Source organism: Candida metapsilosis, assembly GCF_017655625.1.
Source record: "Candida metapsilosis strain BP57 chromosome Unknown scaffold6, whole genome shotgun sequence".
Taxonomy (NCBI): domain Eukaryota; kingdom Fungi; phylum Ascomycota; class Pichiomycetes; order Serinales; family Debaryomycetaceae; genus Lodderomyces; species Lodderomyces metapsilosis.
In genome coordinates this window covers 452,263-466,709 of record NW_027138164.1, presented here as the reverse complement: position 1 = coordinate 466,709, position 14,447 = coordinate 452,263, and the positions used below count along the sequence as shown (strand labels likewise).

The 14,447-nt window shown below is 40.6% G+C and overlaps 3 protein-coding genes across 3 annotated transcripts; 1 reads left to right on the top strand and 2 right to left on the bottom strand. All coding sequences in view use genetic code 12, as the record gives it.

Moving 5' to 3' along the window:
• Positions 1–108: 108 nt before the first annotated feature.
• On the top strand, positions 109–2,448 carry I9W82_004395 (uncharacterized protein; the record flags this gene model as incomplete). The annotated part of the gene is made up of 1 exon (XM_067693462.1): positions 109–2,448. The coding sequence occupies one exon, from the start codon at positions 109–111 to the stop codon at positions 2,446–2,448; it is 2,340 nt and encodes a 779-aa protein (XP_067547182.1).
• Positions 2,449–9,074: 6,626 nt separating this feature from the next.
• I9W82_004394 (polynucleotide 5'-hydroxyl-kinase) lies at positions 9,075–10,940 on the bottom strand (the record flags this gene model as incomplete). The annotated part of the gene is made up of 1 exon (XM_067693461.1): positions 9,075–10,940. The coding sequence occupies one exon, from the start codon at positions 10,938–10,940 to the stop codon at positions 9,075–9,077; it is 1,866 nt and encodes a 621-aa protein (XP_067547181.1).
• A 236-nt stretch (positions 10,941–11,176) lies between these two features.
• SLA2 (Sla2p) lies at positions 11,177–14,302 on the bottom strand (the record flags this gene model as incomplete). Its single annotated transcript, XM_067693460.1, has 1 exon — positions 11,177–14,302. The coding sequence occupies one exon, from the start codon at positions 14,300–14,302 to the stop codon at positions 11,177–11,179; it is 3,126 nt and encodes a 1,041-aa protein (XP_067547180.1).
• Between the last annotated feature and the right edge of the window lie 145 nt (positions 14,303–14,447).

The window sequence follows — 14,447 nt, the reverse complement described above, 5'->3', positions numbered from 1 at the left end:
TTACTAATTGCCATCGCCCCACCCCCTTCAAAGTCAAACACCCAAAAGAATATCACTACCACCACTACACTACACTACAAAGAACCATAATCACTATCCCATCTCAACATGCCTAGGTCTGAACAAATTGTAACCATCAAGATCAATATCTTTAATGCTGGTGCTGGTGCTGGGAAAGTAGGTCAAGCTAAAGACGGAGCAACGAACACCACACTTTTTGAAAGAACATTGCATACTAGAAAAGAGGATTTCTTATCCATTAAATCAAAGGATGCATTGTTGAAATACATCAACACAAAGATCTCATCAGATTTGTTGCCAAAAGAATCCAATCAATTGAATTTTACAAGAAAGTCAAAGAAACACAAATGTTTTATTCCTTTGGACAATGAAGAAGATTTCAAGTCTCTTGGTAGGAGCTTAAAGGTGAAAAACCATGTCAAGTTGAATGTTGAAGTTTTGCCACTGTCTCAAGTGTCATCACCATCTTCAACAACCTCGTCATTGTCATCATCGTCTTCAGAGGGAACTAAAACTACACCAACAGTTCCCACTGCTACTGACACTACTGCTACTGCTGCTGCTACTGCTGCTGGTGATCCTGGCTCAAATCCTATTGCATCAATTGATTTTGCAAAATTGGGAGATGCATTACTCGAAGCAACTTTAGAGCATTTTAAGGATTTCTTTATTGAAAACAGACCTAAAGAAGCAGGTACGAATGCAAATACACCTACACAAAGGAAAGAACCTGTTGCAGCTTCTGGTGAAGAACAAGAAGAAGATGTTGTTGTGCACGCAAATATTGCATGTGATAGATGTTGCCCTGATGACTTTGTTACACTCAAGGGGGTTAGATATTGCTGCTTAGTTTGCTCTAATTATGACCTTTGTGCTGAATGCGAGAGTAAACAACAAGCTGGAAAGTTGATTTATGGAACTCATTCCTATTTGCATCCAATGGTTAAAGTCACCAAACCAGATTCATTCTCAAGAGACTTATTTAGCAATAAATTCAATGTCTTTGATAAGGAAAGATCCGATCCTTTCCCCAATTCGAAATCTAATGATATCATTTACGACATTCCATTGTCTAGTTGCTCAGCTGACAATAGGTTCAGATTGGAAACCCTTCTCCAATCAGAAGGATTTGAACGTTTTATTAAGGATGTCGATGGTATAATTGACAGGAATGACAAATATTTACAACTTTTGAGTATTTTGGATGCAAATGGGTATAAATCTACCAACAAAGATGACATGCACAAGATTTTGCAAGATTGCATTGACACTTACTTGTTGAAGAAGGCTTTTGAAGAGTCGGCTGTTGAAGAGTCGGCTGTTGATTATCAGCAAAGTGAAGATGATGTTAAGGATTTTAAAAGCTCTGATGGTCAAAGAGTGGAAGGTGAGTTTGAAGGGATGTACGATGCTACAATTAATTTGAGTTTGGGATCGACAATGACAAAACTGTCACTTCAATTGGTCAACGAAAGTGGTACTACCATTAGTGATGGTGATTGGCATGTTGTGCTTGTTGATGGTAAGGGAAAAAAGTATTCAACTGTGGTCAAATCTGCTGTTGTGAAGGGAAGTCAAGTTAAATATTACAAATTAGATGCTATTCCTCAAGACTTTGTGATTGATGACAATGCAACATTGCTGGTTATTGCCCCCAACGTAGTATTGACAAGTGTTTCGGTAACTGGAAACAAATTCCTTATGAAGATCACGAACGAAGACGCTCGGATCGAGCATTTGATGGATCCAGTTGACACCTGTACAATCAACACTGATAAGAAACTGATTGATGAGTTTGAGTTAGTCAATGATAACGCAATGGCCCAAGCTATAGAACAAATCAGTGTTTCTTACAAAATACAATCAGGATCGATTCTCAATATCGAATTGCAGAACAAGTCAAACACCACTTTTAGCTGTGCTGATTTAAAGATTGTGGCTTATTTACAAGAAGAAAAGGTTGTGGAACTGGTCTTCCACAAACCTCACAACATTAAGCCAGGCTGCTCATCTAAATTCAACTTGACTTTAGAGAACCCCTTCACTAAGTTCCCACTTCGTATGGAATTCCATTTCAATGATAATAAAGCAACATGCACCTTTTCTGAAGGTGAAAAGCAATCAAGTTTGATGCTTTTGAGTGAACAAGGTGATAGCACTTCAGCCATTCCACATAAAGGGGATTCTGAACTTTTGGATGATAATGAAGCTGCAAGACTGGTTTCTACAACTCAGTCAGCTTCTTTCCATTCGATGCGTTTGCCAGTTTTAGCTCGTGAGAGTGTCGACTTGTCAGAATTCATGGATGCCAGTAATGGGTCTGGAGCTGACAAAGAAGATCAGAATGAGTACGATGTGTTGGATGATGAAGTGGAGATTGATTCTGATTATGAGATTCTTTCTTTAGCTAGTACCGATTCCTATTAGTTTCCACTGTGGCCTTTTTTTTTTTTGTTCCTCCTTCATTTTATTTTAGTTTGGTTTCTATGGGTTTATAGCTTCTGTTTGGTTTAATTTACTATGTTGTTGTTTTTGAGGTTTTGACTGTAGTTACAGCTCTAACCTCGTGTTCATTTTAAGCAATAATTTGCTTCTACGTAGCTGTTGTCTTGACAAATACTAGGTATCAACAACTCAATTGAAAAGTGGCAAATAATTTGCGACAGTAGAAGCATATTTTACGACACAGGAAGACAGGTCTCAGATTATTTTGCGACACACAAAAAAAGATGAAGCAAAGGAAAAGGACCAGCAGATGCCAGCGACTAAGACGACTTCACACAGACACAAATAAACGGAGTAGAGACAATGACGAGAGAAAGGAGTGAGAAAGGAGTGGGGAAGGAGTGAGATGAGGCTTCAATAAAACCCTCATGCGGTGCAGTTGCCGTGATGGCCAACATGGGGAGGTTGAATCGTATGAGTAGCAATTTGGGGCCCAGTTTTCACCACGGAGTGCACAACAAGCAAACAGTCAGCCGGTGTGGTATCTAGTCATGAAATGAAGCTACTGAGAATACACTTGCAGTAAACCACACGACTGGGACCGGTTATTGAGCTGCTGAACTCGGTGCTAATTTTCGCACACGTGATCTCGGGCTTATTTCTCCGGGACCGTGCTTCGCCGTCATCGGGACGTCCAAAAAATTTTTTTTGGACTTCTGGGGGTGCACGGAGCGCAAAATGCAGCTATCAACGTGTCTGACGGTGGATCCAAGGTTGGAATCCACTTTTTTTGAGTGTATCTCAAAAATCCGACCATGTTTTGTTATGCTCACATAAAATGCGCATAACCACTCCGGGAAGAGCGCAACGATGGTGCGGATGAGCTTGATGAAGCAGGCCGATGTGGCAGTGAATGCCGGCAAGCCAGATAAAACCAGTCCTTAGTCCTGTGTATATACCAAAGGGAACAGTAACTGTTAGCTGCAAAAAGATTGGAACAAAAAGAGAAATTGCTTTTGTTCTCAAAATGTCGTGTGTTGATAGTGCGACATTGTTATCTACGTGTGAGTTTTCTGGCATAACAAAATACCTTCACATTTGTGGCAGCTGAACACATCTGTGGCAATTGAACTTATTCAGTGGCAAATCAACACATTCACTCTTCTCAAAGGAAACAGAATCAACATATCAACAGTACCCAGTATATCTAACCTAATGGTTAGAATGTCAATGCTAGAGAGACCGCAAATATTGCATTTTTATCATATTATATCTTACAAGGAGGAGAGGTCACCGCATCAATTAAGATCAGTCACAAGTTCACCACCAAAGCAAGCGAGATAAGCAGATGACGAACATAGACACCCATGTGAAGGAGCACTGGAGATGATCGTTTATTGAATATTTTAATGGTTTGGAGTAACAAATTTGGACTACAGAGACAGAGCGGGTGCAAACATTGCGGTGCTCTCTTGTCATCGACACCTAGACTCCATTTGAAAGTCAGGGATGACGTGGTCATTCCATTTCCTCCTGCTGCAGTAAAATGAAAGATTTCGATTCCCGTTCCAGCTGTTGGATACGGTGACAGCTACACCAATCGTCAATTGGTTACCGCTGAGAGGCAACGCAAAGGTGCTTGATAATATTTGATGACGTAAAGTCCCACATGTTCTCAGTCTGACCCATGAGACATAAGTGAATGGAACAGCCGTCTGGCAGCAGGAGATGATGTGCTCCAACTAGGTTCATGAAAGCAGTGTACACCAGTGGAAACAAGAGGCAGAGGAGAAAGTCATGAAGGATGGTCGGGGTCAATTGCATAATAACAAGAGGATACGTGGAGACCCATGGTGGAAAGCAAGGAGTCACCATAGCGCAACTTGGAGCAGCGATCAGTCTCTTGTTGTCGTAAAAGTGGGGGCGGATACAGTTGATTACCAGGACGATAAGGAGAAACAAGGGAGTTTTCAAGAAGCATCGTGAAATGAAAACAGAGGCTCTTCCATGCAAGGCTATGACGCATCATAAGTTTGCAAATCCCGCATACTACAACGTGCTTATACAAAGTATAGAACAAGATCTGCGAGTTATCAAGATTTTAATCTCGCAATTAGGGGACTCGGTGCCACCAAACAGCATGATGCTGGCCACAGGAAACCAAAAACAGAACTAGGCAAAGAATAAGACTTACTCTAGAAGCTATTAAAGCCTTGTCAGGGAGCTTCATTAGCGACTACACTACCCATGACGACTGGGGGATAACAGAGAAGTAGTAGGAACTAAAGTACACCACCTGCTTAGGAACTTACATATTATATATAGCAGATACGATAGTAAAAGACCTCGGTACATCCCTCAGATCCTAACAGCAGTAGAAAATGATCACATCCACACACCAATATTCGTCGCATCCGTACCGCAGAAAAAGCACGCCTCTACCGCAAGCGCCGCACATCCTAACACCAGGGAATAGTGCATCCACGCACCAATTCTGCGTCCTAACATCAACGATCGCACATCCTTTCGCTAGCAATGGGCACATCCTAACATCAACAGAATGAAAAAGTTACACATCCTTACAGCAAAGAAATTGAAATGTGATGCATCTTAACTTAAGAAAAACCACGAGGTACTGCATCCTTGAACCACCCAAAAAGTGGAGTTCCTGCATCCAAACACCAACTAACCACACGAACAAATTTGGAAAGAATAGCGCTTTATCAATGCACTCAATATTGCAGCTGCTAAGCATGTTTGCGGAGACGTAAGATTTTGAGGCAAAAAAAGCTTATGCTCAAAAAGACATATTGCGTTCACAGAAACTAAATCTGACCCCCAAAGCTAAAATCTTCACCAACCACAATTAGACATACTCTTTAAACTTAAATATGTCGCGCAAACTTAAGCTTGATTTGTATGGTAAGGTCCATAGATGGGCAAAATAAAAGATGAAGCACGTCTTTCTTACGATCTAAACCCTTTGGATCTAACGAGGCTTTGTGTGGTTTACGATTTCACCGCAGTGTGATTCTCCACCCTATCATCATGAGGGCTAGATTCTCTGCTTAACTATAGACAATAACCAGTATGAGATCTATTCTGGTAAACTTCAGACTCACTTTTTTTTGCAGCATCTATGGTAAAATTTTAAAGGCGGAAGAAGTGTTGCTCTTTTGACATTTGAAGATTTCCACGTTCTCTTATGCAACGACTTGATGTTGAAACATATTTTGAACGCTGGAAATTTTTCCATTAGAAGTAGAACCTAACGGTGATATTCCCGAATGTACATGTCAATTGGCCCTTTACCGATGGTATTGATTATCGAATTGTGCATGTACTTACCTGTGTTGATGTATCATACCGTACCAATATCGTTCATATCAATTGCAGAATTATTTCTCGTTAAGCTACAAATTGCAGCACTTACAGCGCCATGTTTCTCAAAACTCATATTTGTTTCGTCGAGTCATTATTCATTTTCACTTCGTGACACTATAAACCGCAACATTATGTTATTCATGCAGAGCGTTCAGCATCATGCTGATGATAGAGGAAAAAATTTCGCTTGCCAATTAAATTACGGTACTGGCCCAAGTTCCGGTAATAGGTCTCGTTTCTATGGGGGCATTTTCCTCGGAGTATGAAATTAGGTTACATTTAATCTTCTCCTAATTTGCTAGAGGATTCGGGCCAAGTACATATTAAGGACTAAGCGAATATAGACATCAACCGTTGCGGACTAGAAAATGGCGGTTAAATCAGCCCCAGTAGCCCTAGTGAAGTTTTATTATGAGTATCCTTGGGTATTCCACTATGTGTGTCCTAGACGGGGTATTGTGAGCGACTAGCCTCGCTTACTCTAATCGCTATAGCCAGGAGCTGTAATTTCCTTACTTTAGTTGGTGTTTGGATGCAGGAACTCAATGATTTGAGTGGTGCACGGATGCAATATCTCGTGGTTTTTCGGAAGTTAGGATGCATCACATTTCAATTTCTTTGCTGTAAGGATGTGATACGTTGCCAGTTTGCTGATGTTAGGATGTGCGCATTGCTAATAATTGGACGTGCAATCGTTGATGTTTGGATGCAGAATTGGTGCGTGGATGCAATATTCCCTGGTGTAAGGATGTGCGGCTCTTGCGGTAAGGGTGTGCTTTTTCTGCGGCACGGATGTGGCCAATATTGGTGTGTGGATGTGATCATTTTCTACTGCTGTTAGGATCTGAGGAAAGTACCGAGGTCTTATACTAACGTATGGGCTATATATGCTATTTAAGTTCATAAGCAGGCGGTACGCTTCAGTTCCCACTACTTCTGTGTTAACCCTCAGTCGTCGTGAGTAGTCGAGTGCTAATGAAGCTCATTTGCAGGGCTTAAGCAATTTCTTACCTAAGCTCTATCCTTTTGGGTTGGTCTGATTTTAATTTCCCGACGTTATGTACTGGCACCAGGCTCTTCAATTGTGAAATGAGGCTCCTAATCACTTGCCAGTGTTGTTGTATACTTTGTATGGGCACGTTATAGTATTCGAGCTCTACTGATCTTCTGGAACCTCTACTTGCAGAAAGAAAACCTTATTGTATCATTCGAGAATGATAACTGACTCTCGCTTGTTTCTCCTTATTGTCCATCTTATCAACCGTATCCATCCCCACTGTATTGGTAAGAAACCACTGGTTCCTCCAGCTTGCGTTATGTGACTCACTGCTTTTCGCAAAAAGGTGACACCACGACCTCTTCTTCATATGAGGCTGACCCTGGCCCTCCTCTGTTACTCTGCAGTTGGCCCCTTGTTTCATTGACACCAGTGCTATGTCCATTGCTTCCACAAACTTAATTAACCGTCATCACGTGCTCTCAAATAACTGTTCCTTGTCCATAAATCTTTTGCGTTATGCTGGGGACATCTAGAGCTTCATATCGTCGAGTATCTTATAGCACTCTTGAAATGCTCCCTAGAAGTATTCAGTTGACGACTTGTTCAATTCTTATCCTCTTGAATAATTTTTTAGAGTGGGAGTTGAAAGGTCTCATTCCGTTGCAGCAGACGGAGATGGAATTGCCATGTCATTCTAGACTTTCAAACGGACTCCAAGTATCGACGACAGAGGATCTTCATAATATTTGCTCCCTTTCTGTTCCTCGGCTGTCTAATTGTTTATTCATATGAACGGATCCAGTAAAATCCTTAATAAACGGTCATCTCCAGTGCTCCTTCACATGGGTGTCTGTGTCCGTCATCTGCTTATCTCGTTTGCTTTGGTGGTGATTATGTGACTGATCTTAATTGATGTGGTGATCTCTCCTCCTTATAAGATGTAATGACATCGTTAAAGGTGCACTATCTGTGGTCTCTCTAGCACATTGGCATTCTATCCATTAGTGCAGATATACTGGGTACTGTTGATGTGGTGATTCTATTTCCTTTGAGAAGACTGAATGTGTTGATTTGCCACTGAATAAAGTTCAATTGCCACAGATGTGTTCAGCTGCCACAAATGTGAAGGTATTTTGTTATGCCAAAAAATTCACACTCATTTAACAATGTCGCACTATCAACACACGACATTTTGAGAACAAAAAGCAATTTCTCTTTTTGTTCCAATCTTTTTGCAGCTGACAGTTACTGTTCCTCTTGGTATACACAACAAACAGGACAAAGGACTGGTCTTGTCTGACTTGTCGGCATTCACTGCCACATCGGCAAGCTTCATCAAGCTCATCCACACCATCGCTACGCTCTTCCCGGAGTGGTTATGCGCATTTTATGTGTGCATAACAAAACATGGTCGGATTTTTGCGAAACACGCAAAATAAGTGGATTCCAACCTTGGATCCACCGTCAGACACGTTGATAGCTGCATTATGCGCTCCGTGCACCGCCAGAAGTCCAAAAAATTTTTTTTGGACGTCCTGATGACGGCGAAGCACGTTCAAAAAAAGGTCTCGGACATATACGTCCGAGATCACGTGTGCGCATAATTAACAGCGAGTTCAGCAGCTCAATAACCGGTCCCAGTCGTGTCATTTACTGCAGGTGTATTCTTGGTAGCTTTATTTCACGATTGGGTACCACACCTGTTGACCATTTGCTTGTTATACACTCCCTGTCTGCCTGTCTGCATTCTTTGTAGTGGCCGTTGCGTGCTGGACGTTTTTCTTGTGTTGCAAAATATACAGTGTCGCGAAATATATATACAGTGCCGTAAAACATACATACAGTGCCGCAAAACATACATACAGTGACGCAAATCTTTGACATTATGGAAACCAAATTTCATTATTGTCAAAGACTCTCAAGAGGTTGATCAGATCACGTACTTCTCATCATGTTCTCGTAAGTTCATGCAGCGAATGGTTCAATTTGATATTACAAAGATCTTTCACTCTTTATTGAGAATGTACAGCCAATCAGGCTCCTTATCGATGTCCTCAGTGTGAGTCGCACTGGGAATTATAGTGTTTGCATCGTCTCCACAACTAGATAATATTGTGTACCTCCAAATTATCCCTCTACTTGCGCTTTCCAATTGTCCTTCAAATGAAAAACAATATACTGCTTCTCGAACTTGCAAAGCAAGAAATACATTCTACTGCGACGCTCACCTGCGGTGGCTCCTTCGAAGAATATTTCGTCTAACCTTCCAAATACCACCAATTTTTGATTTCCCCTTGACATTTACGAATGGTACATGCACCTTTGATGATATTGCAGCTGGAAGTTGTGATTGTGACCAAGCTCCCATAGAAAAATGCTTTGGATACAATAGTTCAGATGGAGGGATAGTTCCCTCGCCCCGTACAAGAATGATCTTGGATCTTGATTGCAATGCTCCCTTTATTTTACTCAGCACATCCGGGGGCGTATAAATATTCAAATAATGATCGCTGGTGTTGATGCTGTGTACAATAAGTAATCCAAGAAAGCGACTAGCAGCGCCAAGAGTGGTCTGAAGATCTTTTGACTGCACCATATTAGGATAAAGATTGTGTTTCCTGTCTTGAATCAATACTTCATCACATGAGGATTCCGTACTGTAAACTCCCCAAATGAGCGACGAAAGCAATAATGAAGTATTACTGAAGTCGAAATTGTCATCCATCTTGAAGTTGAGAATTGACAAACCGTAAACCCCTTGCCCTGATGTACCTGATAGATAGCTGATTCTTTCTGGAGGTTGCATCAAAAGATGATAACTAAAATCAAAACGCTCTGTACCTTTTCGATGAAAATACACAAGTTTATTGTCTATTCTGAATTGACTTGGCGAGCTTGAAGGTAGTTGGAAAACTCCAGGGAGTAAAGTGACTGTCTTGTAATGCAAATCTTGTAGTATATTTTGGTTCTCTTCCGCCTCAATGGACATGTTGCTTGTCAAAAGGATCAAATCTGAAGGAGCGACAATGCTAGTTACTTGCAGCAAAAGTGTCTTTCCATAACCTTTAATCCAACCGGGAGTATTGACAATTAACCTTAGACCTTTTTGTTTATACTTCTGCGTATATACGTTGTAGAGGTTCCTGGTAATCTCAAGGTACCTAGTTGGTGCATCTATTGGACTGCTGAAGCCATAGTACTCTTCATATTTGTCATGAACAAATCCCGCGTTGGTGCAAATGCTTTTAGGCGTTTGAATACTTAAAGACATGCAATATGGTGATGAATTGTCAGATTGTCCTGGATCAAGATCCATAATTGCAATGTTCTGCAGCTTCTGGAAACGTAGAAAGTCCAGCACCGATTTGCAAAAAGTAGACTTTCCTGCATTTTTGTTTCCAATAACAATCAAATTGTTCGGTGATATTGTCGCAGTGGTACTAAAGTATTTGACCCACAGATCATCGACAAATAAGCCATGGTTGACTCCACTTTGTATAACTATGTCAAAAGTGAATCTATCAAAGGTCTTATCTTTATTGGTGATACTTTCTGCGGTAGATAGTAGTTTGTTATTTGCGTTTTCAAATCCAGTGTGGTAGTTGATCAACTTAATTTCGGCGAATGTATTGTTTTCACTAGAAGCATTGGAAATGATGGGTAATGCGTTGCTATCAACTGTGAAAAAGGAATGTATATGACTGTTTTCCGCATTGAGCTCATAACAGTTATTAATTCGTACACTGCCGTCCAAAATTTGAAGCTTGAACATCCCTCGAATCATAATAAACTCTCCACTCTCAAGTCGTATTGAAACAGATTCTTCCTCGAATTGTAAGTTCTTTTCACTTGGAAGAAAGTCCGATTGAAAAATTCTAAGCTTCGATAGAACTGGCGTGAAGCTGTCTCTTTCAATGACTCTCGATTCCAACTTGACATCTAATGTTGATATCCCATCGGCCTCATCGTCGCTGCACTCATCGTCTGAATCCTTCACGTACTGCAACTCATTATCATCTGCATCAGATGGCATAATAGGGGACTCTTTACTTCCAATGACATCGGCCCTTAAAGCTGCATAAGCACTCATTCACACAATTTGCTTGTTGTATATTTTTTAAGGTGTGTGTGAAATCATCGCATTTTTCTCGAAAATGAACGAGAATTCATCGAGAGTTAAAAAGATGAACACAACGACACCCCATTACATGCCTTTAAAATATAACTAGTAACTACAAGTACGCTACAGTAGTTGTACGTTTCAACATTTCAAATTGGAAAGCTCGTCTTACCTACAAACTTTTTTTTTTTTTTTCAGCTTAAGTGCTACTCTTCGTCATCACTATCATCATCCTTGTAACCATGCTTCCTAATCTCTCCAAGTCTCCTTCTAGCGGATTGAAGTTTATTTTCAAGCTTCAAAATCTCCACTTGCTGCTCCATCTCAAGAGTCTTTCCTTCATAAGGAGTCAATTTACTCAAGTCAATGTTATCGTTTTGCAGCTCGTCATTATTCAACAATCCTTGGACTTTATTCACTAAAGCTTTGCATGCGCGAGTGACATCACCAGATGCTGACTCTAAAGCGTCCTGAGATTTTGACATAAAATTGGCCTTGACCCTAGATGCAGCAACCAACTGAGCAGTCGACGCAGCAACCTCATTTGAAGCTACTATCAACTCTTCGTGAGTGTTTTTCTTTTGCAAAACTCCATCCGAGATTTGAATCAATATGTTCGTTGCTCCGGCAACAGCTTTTGCTGCACTGATGAGTCCTTCAGTCCATCTACTATTCTTCCTGTAGAATTCAGTATTAGATTGTGTACCTTTCCCTTTATTCACAATCTCACGTTGTGACTCTACTGATGCTTGTATCAAACGTGCCACCGCGTCAATAATTGCTTTAGCACAAGAAATCAATGTTTCATGGATTTCAATGTTGCCACCATAAATGTTTGGGTTCTTCAACAACTTAGTCAAATATTCAGAGGCTGAGTTGACAGCATCAACAGTTTGTTGCATTTCCTTATTAACAAGACTTTCAAGGTCACCTTTGAAATGGATACCACTAGATGACTTCAAATTATCCACTAAACCTGCCAACTCCTTCAAAGAAGCTTGCAATTCGAGGTTGCTGTCTATGATCAGGTCAATTTTATCTTCCTGGTCATCCATCTTCTCAAGTTTTTCAGATTTCAAGCCTTGATAGTATGCCTCAGCATCATCGAGTACTTTCTTCGTCTGATTTAAAATTTTCTCCTCTTCTTTTCCTGATGAACCTTGGGAGATGCTCTTTGCAGTTTGCATCAAATCATTCAAATATGTGACCAAAGACGAGCTGTATAGAATGATTTCAGAGAAAACTTCTTCATCTTGATTGTTATCCTCGGCTATGTATCCGTTAAATGTCGAAGCAAAGTCAGTAGCTGTATCAGAGCAAAGCTCAACAACAGATAACAAGTATTCAGGAGAAGAGTTGGTGTTTGTTCCCACTGTATTCAATGTCAACTCGTGCTTAATGTCCAAAATGCGTCTTATACTATTGTCCAAAAACACATCAATCAAGCTCTTGAATTTAGAAATATGAGTCATGATGATGTGGTCAATCTCAGCATTCAAAATATCATCCTGGTCATTCTTGATACGGCCAATCTCCTTGTATGCTTCTTCCAATGATTCATTCGCGATTGCCAATTCAGTTTCTTTGTCTCGTAATTGAACTTGTAAACCATCCAATGTACCCGGTTCTCCATTTTGAGAGTAGCGCTCCAATTGAGACTTCAAGTCATTTAACTCAGCTTCGTGCTTTGACATGATAGCAGTAAGGTTCATATTTTGCAACTTACCAGATTCTTTGGCCGAGACATTGAGATCTCTTATTTCTGTCTCCAACTTTTCAATTTCGTGATCTTTTGAAGCCTTCACTCTGTCTAGTTCGAGTCTTGCCCGATCACGTTCTCTGATCAAATCAGCCAATTCGACATTCTTGGCTTTCAAGTCCTTCTCAAGTTTCTCCTTCTTAGCAATGGACTCTTGTGCACTGCTTATTTTTTGTTGAATCTTTTTAAATTTCGCCAACAAATTCAAATGCTCTTGACGTAATTGAGAGTAGAGCTTAGCAAGCGATTCATACTTTTTGGTCCAATTTGCAATCTGTTCTTCCAAGTTTTGAATTTGTTGGTTCTTAGACGCAACCTGTTGGGTGGCGGTGTCATTGAATGCCGCCATCTCATTCTCCAAAGATTTAACTCTAGTGTCATACTGTTGCAATAATTGTTGATCGTTGTCATATTGGTTTTTGAACATGAGTAAATCGTGTTCCAATTCAGATACTCGTCCTTGCTGTTGCTGAGTTTGTTGCATTTGTAAGGCTTGTTGTTCTTCCATGAACCGTCTTTCCTGCTCTCTTTGTTGCTGCTCAAACAAACGTTGTTGTTCCTGTTGCGCTTGAAGTTGTTGTTGGCGCTGTAACTCAAGCTCTCTTTGGATCCTCTCTTGTTCTTGCTGTTGCGCAAAAAGAATTCCTGTTTGTTGAGAAGGAATTTGGTCTGTTGATATTGAAGGTGGAATGCTTGGGGGCTCTATGCTGACAGATCTTTCTCTTGAAATACTCTCCTCTTCGATACGGGGAGGGGCACTTCCAGCAATCGATCTTCCATCTTCATCCACTTTCAAGTCAGGAACACTATTTGGAAGGCGAGGAATGGTAATCAAGCTGGTTAAAAACTTTATTGAATGGCAGTCTGTGTAAAAGTCTCGCAACATAAAATGTTGAGAGTCGAATCTGTCAAACAAGACTGTCAACGCTTCGTCCTCTCCCAATTGTTGATACATTGCTCTAAGCATTGAAATACAAAACTTGTAAATCCCATAAGATTCGGTGATCAATGGGACGAGTGCACTAACTTTACACAAGTTTCCATGTGAGCGATGTATAGTGGCAAAAATAAGCTTTTGCAAATCATTAATCAGATCCTGAAGGTCCATCAACTGCAAAATGGATTCATATCCCTCATTTGGATCGCTGACTGCACGCAATGAAAGGTATTCTTCATACTCAAACGTTCCATTGAATCCGGGATTGTTGCGATGAAAATCCAACTTTTGCAAAATGTACCGATCATACTGATTAATCAATCTACCGTATGCCAGACCGTGGCTGGGGAATACTGACGCTAACGAAGCGACAAAATCCCTATTTCTGTATCCATCTTTCAAAGTGTTGGGGTGGCCCTCTTGTAAAACCTTGTGTATCATAATGAGTGCCTTAAACAATTGGATCTCACTACTTTGTAAAGGTTGAATCTTGACAGCGTTCCAGAAAGCTCGGGAATTCTTATGATCCCAAGTGTAAACGATACATGCCCTTACATGTTTTCTCTTGGGCGGAACCTCGTCACTGTTGCACGCTTTCTTGACACTTGTTTGTAAATCCACCTCTGCACGACTCATGATTTAATTCTAATTGAATGTATAGTCTCTCAGTATAGTACGGGAGAAAAGCTTTGTTGATGTATTGTTGGTCACTTGCACTTGCAATTGGAAATTGGAAATTGGGAAAGTTTTCTGTTAAAGGGGAATTACGTCGACAATTTTT